The 22,489-nt window shown below is 43.9% G+C and overlaps 1 protein-coding gene across 1 annotated transcript in view; it reads right to left on the reverse strand.

Moving 5' to 3' along the window:
- Positions 1 to 22,489, reverse strand: part of micall2a (mical-like 2a) — a 124,820-nt gene that overhangs the window by 80,346 nt on the left and 21,985 nt on the right. The window contains exon 3 of the mRNA XM_068055878.1: positions 6,805 to 6,946. Coding sequence (XP_067911979.1) covers positions 6,805 to 6,946 — 142 coding nt within the window. The remainder of the gene's footprint in view (positions 1 to 6,804; positions 6,947 to 22,489) is intronic.

Genomic DNA, 22,489 nt, shown 5'->3' on the forward strand with positions numbered 1-22,489 from the left:
CTATGCTCTCTAATCCTAGACTCCACGACCAGCTGAAAAGGTTTCTCTCTATCTAATTGCCCTATACTATTCATCCAGACAAAGCCTTCAGTCTGCCCCCATTACAGTGTTCAACTGTTTTCTTCAATGGTTCCAGGGACAACTTTGAAAATTTCAATGCTGAGATCTTTGTTGGGTGGAGTTATAGGGCTTATAGAACTCAAGCTTACAGGTAAAGAGAGTTAGGATATGGATCAGGCATGGATTAAATTGAATGATGGAATAGGCTCAACAGTGGGCTGAATGGCCTCCTTCTTTTCCTATGATCTGTTTCACTCCAAGGAGAGTGCCTCACTCTTTGTATGAAGAAGCGCCGACATTTACCTTTTTCCAATTTGAACTGCACACGAGAGGGAGTCAAGATGCATCATTCTCCCTGCAGGAAGGATCAGAATCTCGCCATGAGCCCACAAGAGACCGTTCAGGCTCTGGTACATGGCGCAGTATGGACACCAACAATTCTGTAATTCAACATCTTTAATATGCCATGAAGACCCCACCTGCCAGAATGGGGGACATATTAATTTCGTCGTATGAACATTAATTTTAAACTGTTGCTGGACTGATTCGATGACTTGTTCAAAGAAATCACAGCAGTGGGTGGAAACATTTGCATACTAAGAGACAGTTGCCGGACAGACAATAGAATTGCTCTCTGATCCAATTAACCAAATGGCTTTTGATCAGACACTGAATGTGTAACAAGCCAGTATTCCATCCACCGCCCCCCCCCCCCCGCCCCCACAACCCCCACTGAGGGTATCTGCTGAGATAGAGAATCCACAAAAAACACAGGAGTTTATAGGAATAAAACTAGTCACATGACTAACCTGCTGGTCAGCTTGGAGATTTGAATTGTGCTCACAGGACAATTTGAGGGCAGAGACTGCTTTGAAGACAAAAGAGAAGGAAGGTCTCTCTCCCTGGCTCTCTCTCACACAAATTGCCAGATCCACTAAATCTCAAGAGAGGACTCTTACATCGAAACAAGTTTGAAAGCGTGCACTGGGCCCCAACAAAACGGCAAGATTTAACTGCAATCAAAGACTCTATATCAAACCCAAAAGACAGTAAATGAACTCCAGCTATTCCTTCAAACTTTTCTCCTTTATTCTTTCTCCTTTTCTGTCTCTATCTGTGTGTGTGTTTGCGCACATGCATGCTAGCGTGATCACGTCGCCTATTCATAGTAGTTTTAACCGAATTAGAGTTGCAAGGTTTCCTCTTTAAATCTAAGAAAACCTGTCTGGTTGAATTCTTTGCCATACAATTGGAGAACAGTGAACAAGGATTCAGTGAGGGGGAGCTAAAAATACAGTGTTTTAAAAATTAAACCCTGTTACGGTCAAACCAGGCAAAGGCTGAGAGGGAACCCTTTGGATTCCTTTCTCACCTGGTTGTAACAAATGTCTTTTAAAGTCTTTAACCGGCAAGCTCACACAAATTTAAGCCTTGCGGAGGAAACTTCAGCTCTCTAAGTTTAATACAAGCGAGACGAGACATTTCATTTACTCAGTAAGTTGTTGTGATTTAGAATGTGCTTTCTGAAAGGGTGGAGGGAGGAGATACAATAACTTTCAAGAGAATTGGATAAGTACTCAAAGGGGAGAAAATTTGTAGGGCTATGAGGAAAGGACAGGGGATTGGGACTAATCAATTATCTCTTTCAAACAGCCAACACACCATGATGGGCTGAATGGCCTCTTTCTGCGCTGTCTGATTCTATGATAATAGGCACAATAGGCCAAATGACCTCTTTCAGTGTTGTATGATGTCTTGAAAACAAAGTAAATGCTCATTTTGTTTTTGGTAACAGGCAGGAATTGTGGTCCTCAGTCTTTTAATCTGCTCAGGAGGTTCCATTATCGACATCAACACTCCAGGCTTGGGTGTAAAGATTCCAGTGGGATACTGAACTACAACGGAGCACGAAAGCCCCAGATTTGACTTCAGCCAGCGCACAGTAGAAGCACTAGAATTGGCTTTGGCATCTGTGAAATGAGGAGAATATGAAAGAGCAAAGGTCAGGCTACTTTTATGCTAGTTGTTTGCCATTGACCTCTGATAGAAATGTTATGTGGCTGTTATATGAACTTGGTGGTGCCCTTCATTGTTGCATTCCCTGTGACACTGACCATCCCGGGTCATACAAGATCACGAGGTCAGTATCCTGAAACTCTCTATCTAACAGCACTGTGGGAGTACTTTCACCATATGGACTGCAGTGATTCAAGAAGGTGGCTCACCACCACCACCTTCTCAAGGGTAGCTAGGGATGGACAATAAACGCTGGCCTTGCCAGCAGCACACACATTTCGAGAATTAATTAAAAATAAAAGAATACCTGGCACATGGAGAAGGGAGGGTGCCTACAACTTATTTTGCCTCCCTTGATCATTCTGATTGAGGATACATTTCTGGTTAGGTGGCTGCTGAGCACCTCAGATAGCTATCCAAGACCGCACATTATTCGCTCTTCTACCTTCCTACTACAGGGCACAGAAAGGAAAACTATTAGGGTTGCTAACTCTGGTTGGGGTAATCCTGGAGGCTTCTTCACATGACCTCTTGCCACAAACCACTCCAACCACCCACACCCCTGCCATTAATCCATCATCTTAGCACACTGCCTTCCCATTGCCATTTGGAAAATGCACAGACTCTTCATTACCTGCCTGAATTAATCTTTGTTAGCGAAACAGTCTCTTTCCCCAATCTCCAATATTTTTATAACTAATAAATGAAAGTTTTTGAAGAAAATGAAAAAAACAGCCAAGTTTATTGAATGTCTCTATGACTTTTCTCCACAACAGTGTCCTGGAGCCTAATCTCCAATCCTGGGGGCATGGCATCCTTTAAGCTGTGTGCATATGCAGCTGAGGTGCAATTTTAAATGGACCACGCATAAAGTCATAGAGTTATACAGCACAGAAACAGGCCCTTCAGCCTATCGTGTCTGTGCTGGCCATCAAGCACTATCTATTCTAATCCCATTTCCCAGCACTTGGCCCGTAACCTTGTATGCTATGGCGTTTCAAGTGCTCATCCAAATACTTCTTAAATGTTGTAAGGGTTCCTGCCTCTACCACTTCTTTAGGCAGTGTGTTCCAGATTCCGACCACCCTCTGGGTGAAAATTTTATTCCTCAAATCCGCTCTAAACCTCCTGCCCCTTACCTTAAATCTATGCCCCCTGGTTGTTGACACCTCCGCTAAGGAAAAAAGTTTCTTCCTATCTATCCTATCAATGCCCCTCATAATTTTGTATACCTCGATCAGGTCCCCCCTCAGCCTTCTCTGCTCTAAGGAAAACAACTGTAGCCTATCCAGTCTCTCTTCATAGCTGAAATGCTCCAGCCCAGGCAACATTCTGGTAAATCTCCTCTGCACCCTCTCCAGTGCAATCACATCCTTCTTATAGTGTGGTGAACAGAACTATATACAGTACTCCAGCTGTGGCCTAACTAGCATTTTATACAGCTCCATCATAACCTCCCTGCTCTTATATTCTGTGCCTCAGCTAATGAAGGCAAGTATCCCATATGCCTTCCTAACCATCTTGTCTACCTGTGCTGCTGCCTTCAGTGATCTATGGACAAGTACACCAAGGTCCCTCTGACCCTCTGTACTTCCTAGGGTCCTACCATCCATTGTATATTCCCTTGCCTTGTTAATCCTCACAAAATGCATCACCTCACACTTCTCAGGGTTAAATTCCATTTGCCACTGCTCTGCCCATCTCATCAGCCCATCTATATCGTCCTGTAATCTAAGGCTTTCCTCCTCACTATTTACAGCACCAATTTTCGTGTCACCTGCGAACTTACTGATCATACCTCATATATTCACGTCTAAATCATTAATGTACACTACAAACAGCAAGGGTCCCAGCACCGATCCCTGTGGTGCACCACTGATACAGGCTTCGCAAAAACAACCCTCGACCATCACCCTCTGCCTCCTGCCACGAAGCCAATTTTGGATCCAATTTGCCAAATTGCCCTGGATCCGATGGGCTCTTACCTTCTTAATCAATCTCCCACACGGGACCTTATTAAAAGCCTTACTGAAGTCCATGTAGACTATATAAACTGCTTTACCCTCATCTACATATCTATTCACCTCCTCGAAAAACTTAAACAAGTTTTTTTAGAAGTGATCTCCCCCGACAAAGCCATGCTGACTATCCTTGATTAAACCCTGCCTCTCAGAATTTTTTCCAATAGTTTCTCTACCACTGATGTTAGACTCACTGGCCTGTAATTACCTGGTTTATCCCTGCTACCCTTCTTGAATAATGGTACCACAGTCACTGTCCTCCAGTCCTCTGGTACCTCTCCTGTGGCCAGAGGGGATTTGAAAATTTGTGTCAGACCCCCTGCTATCTCCTCCCTTGTCTCACATAACAGCCTGGGATACATCTCATCTGGGCCTGGGGATTTATCCACTTTTAGGCCCACTAAAACAGCTAATACTTCCTCCTTTTCAATGCTAATTTGTTCAAGTATATCACAATCCCCCTCCCTGATCTCTACACCTACACCGTCCTTCTCCATAGTCAACACAGATGAAAAGTAATTATTTAAAACCTCACCTATGTCCTCCAGCACAGCGCAACAAACAGGCCATGCACATTGAATGGAATTTGGAGGAAACATTGTTGGCAACCCTAAAAACTAGGTTGTCATTGCATGGTGATGTCAGCGCGCATTCATACTGGCAAGCTGCAAATGTTTGCACGCACTGATGATGTCCGCAATCGCTCTGTGCACGCCCCACATTATCAGGAGTCAATGTGAAAAACAATACAATTCCAAGCACTCCCAGCTATGCAAATACTGGCAGTCCATCACAAACACGTACATACTCAGAAAAAAAACACAGTTCCCTTTGATATTGAAATTGTTGGGAAGTTGAGCCAGACAAGTCCCAACATGCAATACTCATATCCAAATGAAGTCATTTGTTGCCATAGTAACACAGCAAGGAGACCTCCTCCACCCCCACACCCCAGGCAATAGGCCATAAGTTTGTGCCAGAATTAGAAAGTCTTTACGTTCAATTTAGTCCAAACAGAGAAATGAAATTGAAAGCCATTCATTTCAATTACTCCGGACAGAATCGCACCTCACAACATTAGGGGAGAAACACCTCTGGATTCACAGATGCCTTTAAAATAGAATTGTGTTATGAAAATTACAGTGCAAGAATGAACAGATGGCCCAGGATTCCACTGATATGGTGGGCGGAAGAGAGTCTGGGCATAAAAGATACCATGTCAATATTCGAAGATGAGCAGGGGAGTTCTCTTTGGTTTCTGCGCCAATACTTATACCCCTCAACCGACACCACTAAAAAGCAGATTGTCTGGCCTTCACCACCTTGCTGTTTGTGGGAGCTTGCTGTGTATACATTGGCTGTTGTGTTTCCTACATTACAATGGACACTACATTTCAAAAAAGCACTTAATTGGCTGTAAAGCACTTTTGGGATGTTCTGAGATTTTGAAAGGTGCTATATAAATGTAAGTCCTTTTGTTGGAAGAGTTGAGTATGCCTTTTTGAGGTGGCCATTGTCTTCTAGCATGCAGAAGGAGGAGAGGAAATTTTGGCAAGGTATTTTGAGGCCCCCACAGCTTTGTTTGTGATTCCTCCCCCACAACCATCCCAACATGTGAAGGATTGCACAAGAATGAGGTGCCGAGGGGTCAGCATCTTTTGAAAATGAAGGCAGGAAGACTGTAGAGAGAGTACATGGAGGAAATGAAAACAGTGGCCAAAGTAGATGGTGGGCAAAGAGGGTACGCTGTTGAACCCTTCTATTCAAATGACTCACATTAGAGGAGTTGGAGTGAAACAAAACAGAGCCAGATTGGCCTAAACACCCACACACTGTCCCAGACTTTGCTTGTAGGGCCCAGAGAGCCTAGCTGTCACCAAGGAAAGTTTTTTTATACTTATTTCTGAGCACATCACTGGCTTCCTGATGGGCATCTTGCTCAGGAGCAGGTCAAAATGCCATTGAAGTGCCATGTATGGCATAATACCCGAATTCCCATCGATTAGTGAGGTTGTCATGGGATCCTCATCCATCATCAAAAACAACAGCATTAAAATGGGAGAGCAATAACAATAACTTGTATTTATATAGCACCTTTAACATAGTAAATCTTTCCAAGAGGCTTCACAGGAGCAAAAATTGACACCAAGCCACAAATTATGATAACACCCAAAAGGTTGATCAAAGAGAGCAAGTCTTAAAGGAAGAGAAAGAGTGAGAGAGGTTCAGGGATGGAATGCCAGAGCTTGGGACCCAGGCCGCTGAAGGTGTGGCCACCAGGATTAAAACCAGGAATGCTCAAGATGTCAGAATTAGAGGAGTGCAGAGCTCTCGGAGGGTTGTAGGGGTGGAGCAGGTTACAGAGATGGAGAGCAGTGAGGCCATGGACTGATTTGAACACAAGGATGATCATTTTAAAATTGAGGTGTTGCGGGTCTGGGACCCAATGTAGGTCAGCGAATGCAAGGAGTGGGAAATAGAGCTGCTACATTTAAACCAGTTTCCTGATTATTTCTCGCCTGTCAGGAAAGAGTTAAAAAAGAATACCCACGACCCTATAAATGCAACTGGACAAAATGGAGGTCAGAGGTGGGCCCTGAACTGACTCTCTTGGGATTGGACTTGAGGGCTTCTCCTGCCCTACGGCAGGGCATAAGCAGCTTGAACTGATCACACCTGACGCACTGCCACACAGGAGGTTACTCACTTGGTGATCGGCCTGTGAAATAGTTGTAATACTGTGAGACGTAGGTCAGGATGCTCAGTCTGTCCGGGACTTTCAACTCCACCATGTCCTCTGCATCCAGCAGTGCCGGGATTCCCAGCTCCTTCTCCGCCACCTGGAATGCCTGTAAATCAACAGCAAGAGTTCAGGAGACAGTTTTTGCCAATCTTGCTTCCTAATCCATTAGGGCTGCAGAAACCAGTTTGTCCTTCTAAACTATTTGTTTTAAACTCAGTAGGAAAAGAGATGCAAACAACAAAGGTGCCCAGCCAACACCCTCGAGAAATTAAACCCACAATTAATTCAAGTGAGGCGAGAAGGGAGAAAGAGATTTCCTGATTAGTCAGTCATTCTCACAAAACCATAAACAAGCTCTCTTACAAAGTCTTCAGGTGTCAGTTATTGCTCAGTGCTCTCATATCAGAATCAGAAAGTTGTGAGTCAACGTCCCACTCCAGAGCCTTGGGGCAGAATTTGCACAGCCCTGGGATGGAGAGCACAGAGGTGTGCAAGCTGGGAAAATAGCGGGGAGCCGCATTGGGACAGATCCCCGACGCATTCCCGCCAGTGGGTAAGTTTCCCACATGTGGACTGAGATGCTGATTAGCTGCCTGCTGAATGGAGACGGACAGCCAATTTAAATAATTAAGGCCACAATTAGGAGAAATTTAGAGGGCCTGCAGGTGGAGCAGTCACCCGCCCCCGTGTGGAGGCCGGCAACTTAATGGAGGGGGCCACTGTCAGCGAAGGCCGTACTTGCGGCCCAAACAGTGCTGCCGGAAGAGTTTCCCCTCTGTTCTGAGAGGACTGCCTGCTTGCCCCTCTGAATTTATATTTTAAATTTATGCCTTGAAGGGCGACACAATTTTGCGTGGCCTCAAGGTCTCCTACCTGCCTCAAAAGTGCCAACCTCTCCCAGTGGAGCTGCCAATGCTCAAGAGGTGCCAGGCCACTGATTGGGCTGACAGCAGTGGGAGCCTGCCAGCAGTCCTTGATTGGATGGCGAGCATGGAAGCAGCCAGTTAGCACGCTGCCTCCGGAAAAATAACTCCCTAGAATGGCCCCCAGCAAATGTAGGCTCAGGACCCCCATTTGGTGCTGATGTCAGGATCTCGAAGCCCATGGGAAATCCTGCCCTCAAGCACCAGAGATCTAGATTGGCATTCCATTGCAATAGTGAGGGAGTGCAACACTGTCAGAGTTGCTGTCATTCAAATGAGATGTTAAACTGACATCCTGTTCACGCTCTCAGGTGGACATAAAAGATCCCCTGGCACTATTTCAAAGGACAGGGGAGTTCTCCCCAGTGTCCTGGCCAATATTTATTCCTGAACCAACACAAATGGGTGGTTAATGGTCGGCACGGACTCGGTGGGCCGAAGGGCCCGTTTGGTGCTGTATCTCTCTATGACTCTATGACTCTAACTAAAAAGAGTATCTGATCATTATCGCATTGCTGTTTGTGGGAGCTTGATGTGCACTAATTGGTTGCCACCTTCCCTACATTACAACAGTGACTGCACTGCAAAAAGTACTTCATTAGCTGTAAAGCCCTTTGGGACATCCTGAGGTTATGAAAGGGGCTAAAGAAATAAGTTATTTTTTCAGTATCAGTAAGAAACTTGCTGCAAAAGGAAGGAAACACATGGAAGAGAAATATTCTTCAAGCACATAAAAAAGTGACACCAGAAAGAGATAAACAGTGTTCAAACTTTGAGCCTAATTTCTTGGCTCAGGAAGACCACGAGCTGAAGGATTCCATTGGTCACGCTGGTTTAAGACACATTATTCCCACTGATCTCCAATTACTAACACAGCTGCTCTAGTCAATAATGGAAAATAAATGTTGAAAATGCACAGCAGGTCAGTCAACAGCTGGATGGGAAAGTGAGGTGAATGGTGACCCCAGATTGAAAATCCAGCCTATTGTTTCCGATGTTTGAAGGGTCTAGAACAAGTGGGCACTGATTAAAAGGTAAGACATTTAGGACAGAGGGATTTTTGCACACAGGATTGTGCTCAGTTGAAGCAGAGAGCAGATCAACATTGAAGAACACAAATACAGAAGAAAAATACTATGGATGCTGGAAATCTGAAAAAAAAACAGTAAGTGCTGGAAATACTCAGCAAGTCTGACAGCATCTAAGAACAGGTGGTTGCAGGAAAGGAGAACAAAGGGAAGTGGAAACATTACGGACACATGGGATTAGCACTACTGCTTGTGGGGAGGATAAATAACAACACAAACTGTTTGGGCAAAACAGCCTATTTTCATGTTATAATTTCTATTTAAGTCCATATTTACACACATTTCCACATACACACTTATGACTCTTGGGTGAGTTTTCCCCTCAGGTGTATAGGCCCCTCCCCAGCTGATGACCTGGCTTGTAGTTTCCCCAGCAAGCAATATACTCACCACTGAGTCACTGAAGCATTGCAGTCAAAGATTTATGGGCCAAAATAGCTGATATTTGCACAGGCCAATTTACATTCCCCATTATATTTTAACTAACGACTCTGGGGCAAAGAGGCCACTAACAATTATAGTCTGCAATTTCATTTCTAAATCCAAGTGCGTTATTTAAAAATAGAAAAAAAAGAAGTTAATTGATTTACAAAGCTCATTTCAAAACTCTGCCAGAAGCGCAGGTGTTCCCTTTGCACTGACATACAGTGCACAGAGAAGGGTCTCCAGACTCTGCACTGATGAACTCACAGTAATTGTCACCTCTAGTACAGAAAAAAATTAACAACAAAATTGTAGTTATTTTAATATGCAGTTTAATTAATATTGTGATTATCCAGGGCACTTTTATAATGATGTTAGAATTCTTCATTTGTCAATCAGACTTTGCTGCTAACATTTATTAAGAAATGTTTATGAAATATAAAAAATTATTTACCAATCAAATTTGATTTACTCCCAGTGTGCAGCCCAATCTAATAAATGACAAGTTATCAAAACTTTTTTTTTTTTTACATTTGTTTTCAATAAATTATCAACTCTGAAAATGCTGTAATTTTGCAATCTATGATGAGCTATATTTGTTTTTGTAATATTAAAAACTGTATTTTACAATGTATGAAGTGCACATATTTGGTTTTGTAATGTATGAGATGCTTGTTTAGTAAAGAATCATAGAATGGTTCCTGATGGACTTCATCCTAGGGTGTTAAAAGAAGTGGCTAGTGAGATTGATGCATTAGTTTTAATTTTCCAAACTTCCCTAGATTCAGGGAAGGTTCCGTTAGATTGGAAAATAGCGAATGTAACTCCTTTATTCAAAAAGGGAGGGAGATAAAAAGCAGAAAACTGCAGGCCAGTTAGCTTAACATCTGTCTTAGGGAAAATGTTAGAGGCGATTATTAAAGATGGTATAGCAGGGCATTTAGAAAAATTAAAGGTAATCAGGCAGAGACAACATGGTTTTGTGAAAGGGAAATCATGTTCAACCAATTTATTGGAGTTCTTTGAGGGAGTTATATGTGCTGTGGATAAAGGAGAACTGGTGGATGTATTGTACTTAGATTTCCAGAAGGCATTTGATAAGGTGCCACATCAAAGGTTATTGCAGAAAATAAAAGCTCATGGTGTAGGGGTAACATATTGGCATGAATAGAAGATTGGCTAGCTAACAGGCAACAGAGAGTAGGCACAAATGGGCCATTTTCTAGTTGGCAAGATGTAACAAGTGGTGTGCCACAGGAATCTATGCTGGGGCCTCAACTTTTTACAATTTATATAAATGACTTAGATGAAGGGACCAAAGGTATGGCTGCTAAATTTGCTGATGACACAAAGATAGGTAGGAAAGTAACTTGTGAAAAGGACATAAGGGGGCTACAAAGGGATATAGATAGGTTAAGTGAGTGGGCAAAGATCTGGCAAATGGAGGATAATGGTGGAAAGTGTGAAATTGTCCACTTTGGCAGGAAGAATAAAAAAGATCCATATTATCTAAATGATGAGAGATTGCAGAACTCTGAGATGCAGAGGGATCTGGGTGTCCTAGTGCAAGAATGGCAAAAGGTTAGTATGCAGGTACAGCACATAATTAGGAAAGCTAATAGAATGTTACTGTTTATTGCGAGGGGAATTGAATACAAAAGGAGGGAGGTTATGCTTCAGCTATACAGGGCATTGGTGAGACCACGTCTGGAGTATTGTGTACAATATTGGTCTCCTTATTTAAGGAAGAATGTAAATGCATTGGAGGCAGTTCAGAGAAAGTTTACGAGACTAATACTTGGAATAGGCAGGCAGTCTTACGAGGAAAGATTGGATAGGCTAGACTTGTATCCGCTGGAATTCAGAAGAGTAAGATTGAAACATATAAGATCCTGAAGGGTCTTGACAGGTTGGATGTGGAAAGGATGTTCCCCCTTGTGGGAGAATCTAGAACTAGGGGTCACTGTTTAAAAATAAGGGGTCGCCTATTTAAGACAGAGACGAGGAGAAATTTTTTTCTCTCAGAGGGTCGTGAGTCTTTGGAATTCTCTTTCTCAAAAGGTGGTGGAAGCAGAGTCTTTGAATATTTTTAAGGCAGAGGTAGATAGATTCTTGATAAGCAAGGGGGTGAAAGGTTATCAGGGGTAGATGGAAATGTGGAGTAATCAGTTCAGCCATGAACTTATTGAATGGTGAAGCAGGCTTGAGGGGCTGAGTGGCCTACTCCTGCTCCTAATTCCTATGTTACACCACTAAAGGAGGCCATTCGACCTATTGTGTCTATGCCAGCTCTCCTCAAGAGCTACTCACCTAGTTCCACTCCCCTGCCTTTTCCCAGTAGCCCTGCAAATTTTTCTGTTATTATGACCAAGGCAGGAGGAGTGCACTGTTTTTCTAGTTCCACTTCTCCACAGGTCACAACATACATGTACATTTTTTCCCAGTTACCAATACAGTCAATCATACATTCTATCTTTATCCCAGAATAAAATATACAAACCAAGTTTCTTTAATAAACAACAAAATTATCAGTTTATTATAGAACAAGTTTTAACCAATAACAAAGCAAAGGATTAACACACAGAGTGAAATATAAAAGTTCCCTTTTTACCTCAGCCCTCACATACACACACATACACTGGTTAACCTGAAAAAATACTTGCTAATTCTTGAAGAAAAAAAGAGAAGATATGGAAAGATGTCAGATGGTCCTTTGTTTTGGTTTGGCATCCCAAATACTAGTAGACGGCTGTCACTGGGATCTTCCTAGATCAGTTCTTTTCAGGCAATGTTGACGATCAGCTTGGGCAGGCTTAGCAGGAAAAATACAGCAACCAGGGTTTCAGGCAGTTTCTTACACTTGCTTCTCAACGTTTCTCAAAGAGATGGAAAAACTGGCAGGCTTTTCAAAGAGCCAGAACAAGCTGAGTTGGGACTTGTCCTTGGCAGGTTGATTCTTTAACTCATTTTCATAACACTGCCATACCCCAACTGCCAATCCAAAGTGAAACCAAAAACATTTCAGGATTCGAGCCTCCTGACCCCTATAAATTTTGACTTGTCATTTCTCTGTAAACATCTTCCCCAAGTCAAAAAAGCCCCCCTGCTGGGTATTTATCTGAAAACAGGTGCCCTCCAGTAACTGTTTGTTTACAAGCTCAGTCCAAAAGACCTTCTAATGACCTCTTTTTTTAAAAAAAAACAAAGTTCCAGCATCTTTGGAAGCTTGTTTCAGTTTTAACACAAATCCTCATAATTTAACAAAAAAAGGAAGCAGTCGTAACACTATTCAGATAATTATCCAATTCCCTTTTGAAAGCCACTATTGAATCTGCTTCCACTACACGCTCAGGCAATGCATTTCAGATCCTCAACACTCACTGTGTAAAAAAAGATTTTCCCCATGTCACCTGTGGTCCTTTTGCCAATCACTTTAAATCGGTGTCCTCTGGTTCTCGACCCTTCCACCAATGGGTACAGTTTCTCTGTCTACTCTGTTCAGACTCATGATTTTGAACACCTCAATCAAATCTCCTCTCAACCTGCTCTTCTGTAAGGAGAACAGCCCCAGCTTCTCCAATCTATCCACGTAACTAAAGTCTCTGATTCATGGAACCATTCTCACAAATCTTTTCTGCATCCTCTCCAACACCTTCTCATCCTTCCTAAAGTGTGGTGCCCAGAATTGGACACAATACTCCAGTTGAGGCTAAACCAGTGTTTTATAAACGTTCACTATAATTTCCTTGTTTACTCATTACTCTGTAATGTATGAGGTGTCTGTATTTGGTTTCGTACATTTCTGGGGAAGGGAAAGCAGACAGAATAAGTGGGCCCAAGAAGTCTATGGTTGGGTTTCCAGAGAGAGAAAGGATCAAGGAATATGGTAAGCAGGTGGGGATGAGATCCGTCAAACAGATTTTCTAAAAATTCTTGCATCATGGTCCTTCAAGAAAGTGACAGCAATTTATTGGGTTGGGAGTGGGGAGGAAGCCAGTGTTTAAGAAGCGATCCCAACACTGAAACATTGATTCACATCAGTGAGGGATATCTACTGAGGACCTGGATAAGGTTTGTACAACAGGAAGGCAAGGCTGAATGGCAGGAATGTCAATGGCCCTGTCTGTAGCAGAGAGAATGAGCTGCTCAGTGTCAGGAATTGTTGAGCTGATATCTGCAAGTGAACAATTGTGTTTCTGACACATGAAACACAAGTTAAGGATCATCTTACTTCCAACTTGTAGTACTTGTTTGCAAGCAAGCCCATGCACTTCACAAAACCTCCTAGCTTTACACAGCAACTGTCACACCAGGGAAAAAATACCCATGATTCTTAAAGATGCTGTGGCACCTTTACCCTTGGAGCTGATCACTGGGCTTCACTCACACACCCAGCTGATTATCTACACGAAAGCACACGACCTTTTAACCAAATCTGCAGTCTCAATGAAAGCAGTCACTCATAATTCCCTAACAACATCATGAAATGGTAACAATGGCTGTACCCGATCTGTAACAGATCTTAATTCCAGATTGATGCTAAATTAGCTTATCTCAAACAAGGCAAAAACAATCAACCTTGAGAACTTAAATAAGAACAAAATGCTGCAGATGCTGGAGCTCTGAAATGAGAACAGAATGTGCCAGAAATACTCGGCAGGTCTGGCAGCATCTGTGGAGAGAGAAGCAGAGTCAACGTTTCAGGTCTGCAACCCTTCGTCAGTTCTGAGGAAGGGTCACTGACCTGAAACGTTAACTCTGTTTCTCTCTCCACAGATGATGCCAGACCTGCTAAGTATTTCCAACCTTGAGAACTGTCGTGTCATTGGGTTTGTATTGGTCGTGTTGCAGGGCATTCTGAAGAAAATCTTAAATGCCGGTAAAGGTTAACTAACATCTCTATTATTTACAGTTACTATATCCACTCTCCGCAAGACAACTAAGCTAGCATTCTTTGTGCTCCTATACCTTCTTCTTCTCAAGCCTATCGCATATGACTATTACATCATCGCACGTACAGTGTAGGGTGGGGGGCAGTTCTCTCGCACTGTCTTCAGTATTAACCACAAGTGCCAGGCAATGACCATCTCAAACAAGAGAGAATCTAACTATCTCCCTTGATGTTCAATGGCATTACCATCACTGAATCCCCCACTATCAACATCCTGGGGGTTACATTGACCAGAAACTGAACTGGACCAGCCATATAAGTACAGTGGCTACAAGAGTTAGAGGCTGGGAATTCTGTGGCAAGTAACTCATCTCCTGACTCCCCCAAAGCCTGTCCATCATCTACAAGGCACAAGTCAGGAGTGTGGTGGAATACTCTCCACTTGCCTGGATGGGTGCAGCTCCAACAACACTCAAGAAGCTAGACACCATCCAGGAGAAAGCAGCCTGGCACCCCATTCACCACCTTCAACATTCACTCCCTTCACCATCGACGCACAGTGGCAACAGTGTGTACCATCTACAAGATGTACTGGAACAACTCACCAAGGCTCCTTCCAATCCCACAACCTCTATCAGCTAGAAGAACAAGGGCAGTAGTTGCAAGGGAACACCACTACCTGCAAGTTTCCCTCCAAGTCATACACTATCCTGACTTGACAACATATCACTGTTCTTCACTGTCGCTGGGTAAAACTCCCTCCGTAACAGCACTGTGGGTGAACCTACATCCCATGAACTGCAGCGGTTCAAGGCGGCAACTCACCACTACCTTCTCAAGGGCAATTAAGGATGGGCAATAAATGCTGGCCTTACCAGTGATGCCCACATCCCATGAACGAATTTTAAAAAAAAGGTTACATCCTTATACTACAGAACTGAGTGGTAAGGATAGATGGCCTGCCCCTGGGACATCACTCTCTGAGTGTGGGGGCCTTGATAAAGGTCTTAAAGATTTTCAGGAGCATGGAAGAATTGGATAAAGAACTGTTCTTCCATTGGGCACCAGATTCAATTAAACCAGGACTCAGTCTAAAAACTAACAGATTCAAAAGACCACGGGAAAAGTAGGCAACATTTTTTACAATGGCAGAGTGATAGATTTTTGAAGCAATCCCCCAAGGGTCAGATTTCAAAACAGTCAATTTTTTCAACCTCAGTTGTTTGCAGCTGCAACTATCAGAATTGCCACACCTCAATGTGCCCTATCCCACAAATGCCCACAATGACTATGCATTTCAATGGGTCTGTGATTGGACACATTCTCAATTTAAGATATTTCCCAATATTTCCCAAACATTTGAAAATTTAACATCAGAATTCTGGACACATCTCCAACCGATGTGCAGTTTACTTTGGTCCTTCCCACAGTGGTCAAATGGCCCTAACCATGTGGTTAGCATAGATGGGGAAACTAGATAAGCACATGAGGGAGATAGGAGCAGAAGACTGCTGATAAAGTTAGATGAAGTAGCGTGGGAGAGGAGTCGTCTTCAGCATTAACACCAGAATAGACCAGTTGAGCCGAATGGCCTGATTCTGTGCTGTACATTTTACATAATTCTATGTCACCACAAGTCACAAACAGCAATCTCTGTAACTGTGACCATGGGGTGCTATCGCTCTTCATCCTCGCTGCAGCTCATGACAAGGATGACAACACGATCCTCCTCCAACCATTGCTCCCTGGACTACAGCATGGCTACCCGACCCGAACCCAACGAGACCCGACGACATGTGTCGGGTTTGGGTCAGGTCGTAAAGGCCTGCTCAGGTCGGGAAAAAGAACCCGACCCAAACCCGACCAATCCACAGCGGACCCGAGCCCGACCCATCCCGAATCCCTCCAATTTCACCCTGAGCCCAACCCGACCCAAGCCCGAGCCCCACTCGACCCGACCCGAGCCCGACCCAACCATCCCTTCACTTACCTTCCGACACGGAACCTCCAGGAAGCTGCAGCGCATGCCTGATGATGTCATAGTGATGTCACTCGCACACTTTGCAGACTCAGTTTCGTCCCAGACTCCCAGCTCAGGTAAGTTTTTTATTTTTAACACTTACCAGCAGAGCACTTACTGTGTGTGTCCGGCCCGACCCAACCCGACCTGAGCCCGAAAGCCGGACCTGGAAGAGGGACCCGACCTGAGCCAAACCCGACACATGTTGTCGGGTCCCCTCAGGTTCGGGTTGGGTAGCAGGCCTTTGTCGGGTCGGGTCGCTCTTCCGGGTCCGGCATTCGGGCTCGGGTCAGGCCAGGCCGGGTCAGACCCAGTGGCACTGCTGCCTTTTGGTCAGGGAGGGAAAGGAAGTAAGAGTAAGAGTAAGCGTCATTAATGTCCGGTAGTCAAATCGGGTCGGGTCAGGTGTGGAAAAAAAACCAAAGGACTCGGGCCCGGGTCGGGTAGCAGGCCTTTGTCGGGTTGGGTCGCTCTTCCGGGTCCGGGCATTCGGGCCCGGGTCGGGTTCGGGTTAGATGTGGTCGGGTCGGGCCTGGGTCGGGTTTAAATTGTATACCCAAGCAGGCCTTTACCCTGGACTGTTTTGGCCTTTAGGAGGAGTGAAAGAAAGGAAATGTGAGATTTCAGGGTCAAGGCCTGAACTTGCACAATTTTTTATGTGTTGTGCAACAGTCACAACTAAATCTCAGGATCTCAAGATCAGACATCAAAACTTGCTCGTTGTTCAAAGTCTGTTAAAAGGTTTACTTTCAGTTTCAGGAAGGCCCTGCACTTCACATTTACAGGCTCAGTACATGACAGACTTTGTCAATTTCTATCAGTCAGCTCAAGATCATTACTCGCTGAACTGGTCAAGGCTCCAGCCCAAACTTTAGGAATTTGAAAAGCGTAGAATGACCCAGGTATTTGGAATTTCCCTGATGAATATTGGAATTATCCAATGGGTTTGGTAAATTCTGTATTCATTATCACAAGGATTATTAATGCTGCAAATGGAGCACTTTCTATTTCAAGCACATAGAATCAGCAAAAACGCCCGAGTTAATGCTGATTGGAAGGAGTCACATGGTGGAATGGAAGTGGATTAACATGCTTAAAGATAGTGTCATAAACATTCTTCTCATTTCAACTATTTTCCTTCACTCAACTTCCTTACAATAATTCTTTGTGTAATTAATCCCTCACTGTAGCGACTGACATCCAGTAAATTAAAGTATGGCCACTATTGGTCAATTTCCCGTCTCACGTTCAGAATAAGGGGAACTTCACCTTTAATCAGAGGAATCAAGGCTGGAGAATTGTTAGGAGTAAGATTCACAAGGAGACATTGCGGATCCCTCACAGAAATGTACAAGACTGAAATACCCATAAACCACAGCAAATGAACATTTCACACAAGCGCTTGTGACATTTGTGTAGGGCAGGGATGGCATGTCAGAGATAACCCTTTGCTATTTGTGGGATCTTGCTGTGCGCAGATTGGTTGCAGTGTTTCCTACCTTACAGCGGTGACTACACTTCAAAAAAGTACATCACCACCTTAAACATGCACTCCATCCAAATCTGGCGCACTGTGGCAGCACTGAGTACCAACTACAAGACCAGCAGCAACTTGCCAAGGCTCCTTTGACAGTACCTTTTAAACCTGCAACCTCTACCACCTTTAAGAACAAGGGAGCAGGTACTTGGGAACAGCACCACTTGCATGTTCCCCTCCTAGTCACTGACCATCCTAGAAATATATAGCCATTCCTTCACTGGGTCAAAATCCTGGAACTGCCTCCCTAAAATCTCTGTGAATGTACCTACAGCACATGGACTGCAGCAGTTCACCATCTTCTCAAGGGTAATGAGGGATGGGCAATAAATGCTGGCTTTGCTAGCGATACCCACATCCCATGAATGAATAAAAAAAAAATAATTGTCTGCAAAACCTTTTGGGGCACCTTGAGGTCATGAAAGACACTATAGGCATGCAAGTACTTTTTTGTTCCCCTTATAATGGGTGACATTCAATGAGGTAACACCACAAAAACCCATCATGTTATCTGTTGCAGGGTGTTCACCAACCCTGACTGAGTCTGGCTGTGGCCGGCAGACCCAGTGAGAAAAAAACAAAGATCAACAGGTTTACACTGACATGCTCATTGGCTGCGAGAAACCCAAAATTCGAGCTAGGCTGTTCAGGGGTAGTGTCAGGAAGCACTTCGTCACACAAAGGATGGTGGAAATCTGAAATTCTCTTCCCTAAAAAGCTTTTGCAGCTGGCAGTCAATTCCAAAATTTCAAAACAGAGATTGATAGACTTTTGTTCAGTAAGGGTATTAAGGGATACGGAACCAAGGCTGGTAGACGGAGTTAAGCACTGTCTAATTGAATGGCAGAACAGATTTAAGAAATTGAATGGTCTACTCCTGTTCCTATGTTCCATGCAGCAAGAGCCATCAACTGAATATGAACACAGCTTTTGAGAGTTATTTTGTTCTCTGTTACACTGTTACTGTGGGTCTTCTGTTATGCAATAAATAAACAAATCTTCTGTTTTAGGTAACAGAAAGTGCTGGAAATACTCAGCAGGTCTGGCAGCATCTGTGGAGAGAGAAGCAGAGTTAACGTTTCAGGTCAGTGACCCTTCATCAGTTCTGGTTCAGTTTTAGATTAGATTAGATTAGATTAGATTAGAGATACAGCACTGAAACAGGCCCTTCGGCCCACCGAGTCTGTGCCGAACATCAACCACCCATTTATACTAATCCTACACTAATCCCATATTCCCAACAAACATCCCCACCTGTCCCTATATTTCCCTACCACCTACCTATACTGGTAACAATTTATAATGGTCAATTTACCTATCAACCTGCAAGTCTTTTGGCTTGTGGGAGGAAACCGGAGCACCCGGAGAAAACCCATGCAGACACAGGGAGAACTTGCAAACTCCACACAGGCAGCACCCAGAAGCGAACCCGGGTCCCTGGAGCTGTGAGGCTGCGGTGCTAACCACTGCGCCACTGTGCTTGAGGGATAAATGTTTGGCAGGACACTGGGGAGAGCTCCCCCGTCCTTTAAAATAGTGCCATGGGATCTTTAGTATCCACTTGAGAGGGCAGATGGGCCCTCAGTTTAATGTCGCTTCCAAAAGACAGCACTTCCAACAGTGCAGCATTCCCTCTGGGAATGTTAACTTGGATTTGTGTTCAAGTCTCTGGCGAGGGACTTAAACCCACAACTCTCTGACTCAGAAGGTTGAGAGGGTTACCCATTGAGCCATAGCATTGGATCACTAATAAAACAGCACCCAGAGCCCAAAGTGTAACGAATTGGGCAATCCTGAGCCTGAACTTTCTAGTAAGAACACAGTATGAGACATTTAAGAGCAGAGAGAGGGGATTTTTCTCATCAGCTTTTTGTTTAAAATAAGCTTCGACCCACTTACCCATAGCTCAATCCCATCTCTCTGCAGAAAGGCAACTAAAGTTTGCAGGGCTGTGGGGAAAGAGCAGGGGAGTGGGACTAATTGGATAGCTCTTTCAAAGAGCTTGCACAGGCATGCTGGAGCAAATGGCCTCCTTCTGTGCTGCATGGTGTTATGATTTTAAAGTCTTCTTGAACCCACTTGTTTCCAAAGCCATCTCTGATGACTTGTTCCATGAGGTAATTTGAGTTCAGTTCCCCCCGCTAACCTGTCCTATATATATGTAACCTGTGAATCCTGCCATTTGAACCCTTTACCAGAGCAAACAATTTATCTGGATCAATTTTTTTTCCCAATTCTTTTCGCAATTCTGAATTAGGCCAGCAGAAAGCACCGTGTTTTTCCCAAAGAGGAATTAACTGATGATTCCCTGTAGCTCAAATTGCTGGTGCTTGGAATCATATTCACAGCTGGAGCCAAGGGCAGCGACATCCTTCCTCCGATTTGATGACTGGAACAGTGCACAGTAATCCAAATAGGATCAAGGGAGCTACCAAACAGCCGCTTTTCATTTGCTTGATAAATAACTCACATCAATAAAACTGTAAAAAGGGATTGAAAGCAAAGTTCAACCACAATTACGCAATGAGGGTTGGTATCTGGCATACAGGTTTTTATGCATTTACACAAAGATAAATTCTGCTTGAACATAGCATAACCCCACTGGCACACAATGAGAGTCCACCCACAAAATTCCAAAGTACTTTTTCCCCACAGGTGGTAAATGCCCCTTTAAAGGAGCAGCGAGAGAGTGATCCACTGAGCTACAGTGTAGATAACACTCTCACCTGAGTACAAAGCTTGTGGGTTCAAATTCCATTCCAGAGAGTTCAGTACAAAAATCTAGGCTGACACTCCAGAATTGCAGAGGGAATGCTGCACTGTCAGAGGTGCTGTCTTTTGCAAGAGATGTTAAACCAAGGCCTCATCCACTCTCTCAGGTGGGCATAAAAGATCCCAAGATCCCACTTTGAAGAAGAGCAAGGGAGTTCTCCACAGTGTCCTGGTTAATATTTACCCCTCATTCAACATCACTAAAACAGATCATCATATTGCTGCTTGTGGGACTTTGCTTTGCACAAACTGGCTGCCAAGTTTCCTACATCACAACAGGAACTAACATTAAAAGCACTTTGGGACATCGTAAGGTCATGAAAGGTGCAATAGAAATGGAAGTCTTTCTTTTTCTTTTAAGGTATCTCAACTTGACCTTTGAACTCAGCACATAAGCACCACCATGAACTCACATGGCTAGGCACTGAAGGCTACTGCCCCATTCAGTTAGATCGTGGCTGATATGTACCTTAAACCCATTTACCCACCTTGGTTCTGCAGGGATAAATCTTGTGCAGTGACTGGGTGACTCCCCTCCCTTTCAGGAGTTCCAGATTAGAGAGTTAGGGGAAAAATAAAAAGTTTAAGAAGCCAAATAAACAATACCCCGACAGAAAAGGAGCTATCTGAGGAAACATTTCATCAGTGTTGACACTTGATTAATTAACAATGCATTCATTCTACACTATTGTGTAATGTATGTAACATAAGGATCCGAGAGAAAAAAAAATTATTTTATCGGATGCATTAAAACAGTAGTGGAGACTGAAGTGTCACTCGTGGCTAGGATTGCCCACTGTCCAAGAGTCTCCAGGAATTAAAGATTAAGCTCCTGGGCACTGCTGCAAGCAAACCTGGGAGAAAATCATAGGGGCGTAAAAAATTGTGTTTTATTCACTTTCTTTCTGGCAATAAGAGGATAAGATTGATTAGGCAGGACGAGTGGCAGTGGGAGATCATGTGATGAAACCTCCAGGAATACAACCAAGACGCCCAGAGTTGGCAACCCTACTGGAGTCAGCAACAATGGGACTGTGATGATTACAATGACAAATCCTGGATGTGCCCTGTGCAAAAGAACTGAACTAGGATATTATAATAATCCTAATTCCGCCTCTCCCTAATCTTCTACCCATTTCTGTCCTCAAAACAGTGAATTATGCAGGGGCCATTTTCCCTGATTTTTAACCCAAAGCCCATGCTTCTTCAGGGAAGTAAACCTGCCGTCCTTACTTGGTCTGGGCCAATATGTGACTCCAGTCCCATGCCAACGTGGCTGACTCTTACTGCCTTTATTAGGAGCAGCAACCTCAATTGCCCCATCCCATTCTCTTGTCGTCCCTCCCCTGTGCCCACTGGGGGATAATGTGGCAATTTTCTTCCTGTCCAACACATCCCTCCCAGTGCTGATCCTGTTGCCTCTGCCAGCGGATCAGCACTCACCACCCCTCTACGCATCTCCCTCCAGAATGTCCATTCACTTGTGAACAAGGCCCTTGCCATCCATGAACTTATTGTGGATGACTACATCCTTGCTAAAAAGTTTCAGGACAAGCCAGGGCCCCTGCAGAGACAACCTCCACCACTGGGGTCTCATTATTATCAATTTTGGCAAGAAGAATAAAAAAGAGGCATATTATCTAAATGGTGAGAGATTGCAAAGCTCTGAGATACAAAGTGATCTGGGTGTCCTAGTGCATGAATCGCAAAATGTTAGAATGCAGGTACAGCACATAATTAGGAAAGCTAATAGAATGTTGTTTATTGCGAGGGAATTGAATACAAAAGTAGGGAGGTTATGCTTCAGTTATACAGAGCATTGGAGAGACCATATCTGGAGTATTGTGTCCAGTATTGGTCTCCTTATTTAGGAAGGATGTAAATGCATTGGAAACAGTTCAGAGATGGTTTGCTAGACTAATACCTGGAATGGGCGGGTTGTCTTATGAGGAAAGATTGGACAGACTTGGCTTGTATCCGCTGGTGTTTCGAAGA

This window comes from Heterodontus francisci, chromosome 24 (assembly GCF_036365525.1).
Source record: "Heterodontus francisci isolate sHetFra1 chromosome 24, sHetFra1.hap1, whole genome shotgun sequence".
NCBI classification, from domain to species: Eukaryota; Metazoa; Chordata; class Chondrichthyes; order Heterodontiformes; family Heterodontidae; genus Heterodontus; species Heterodontus francisci.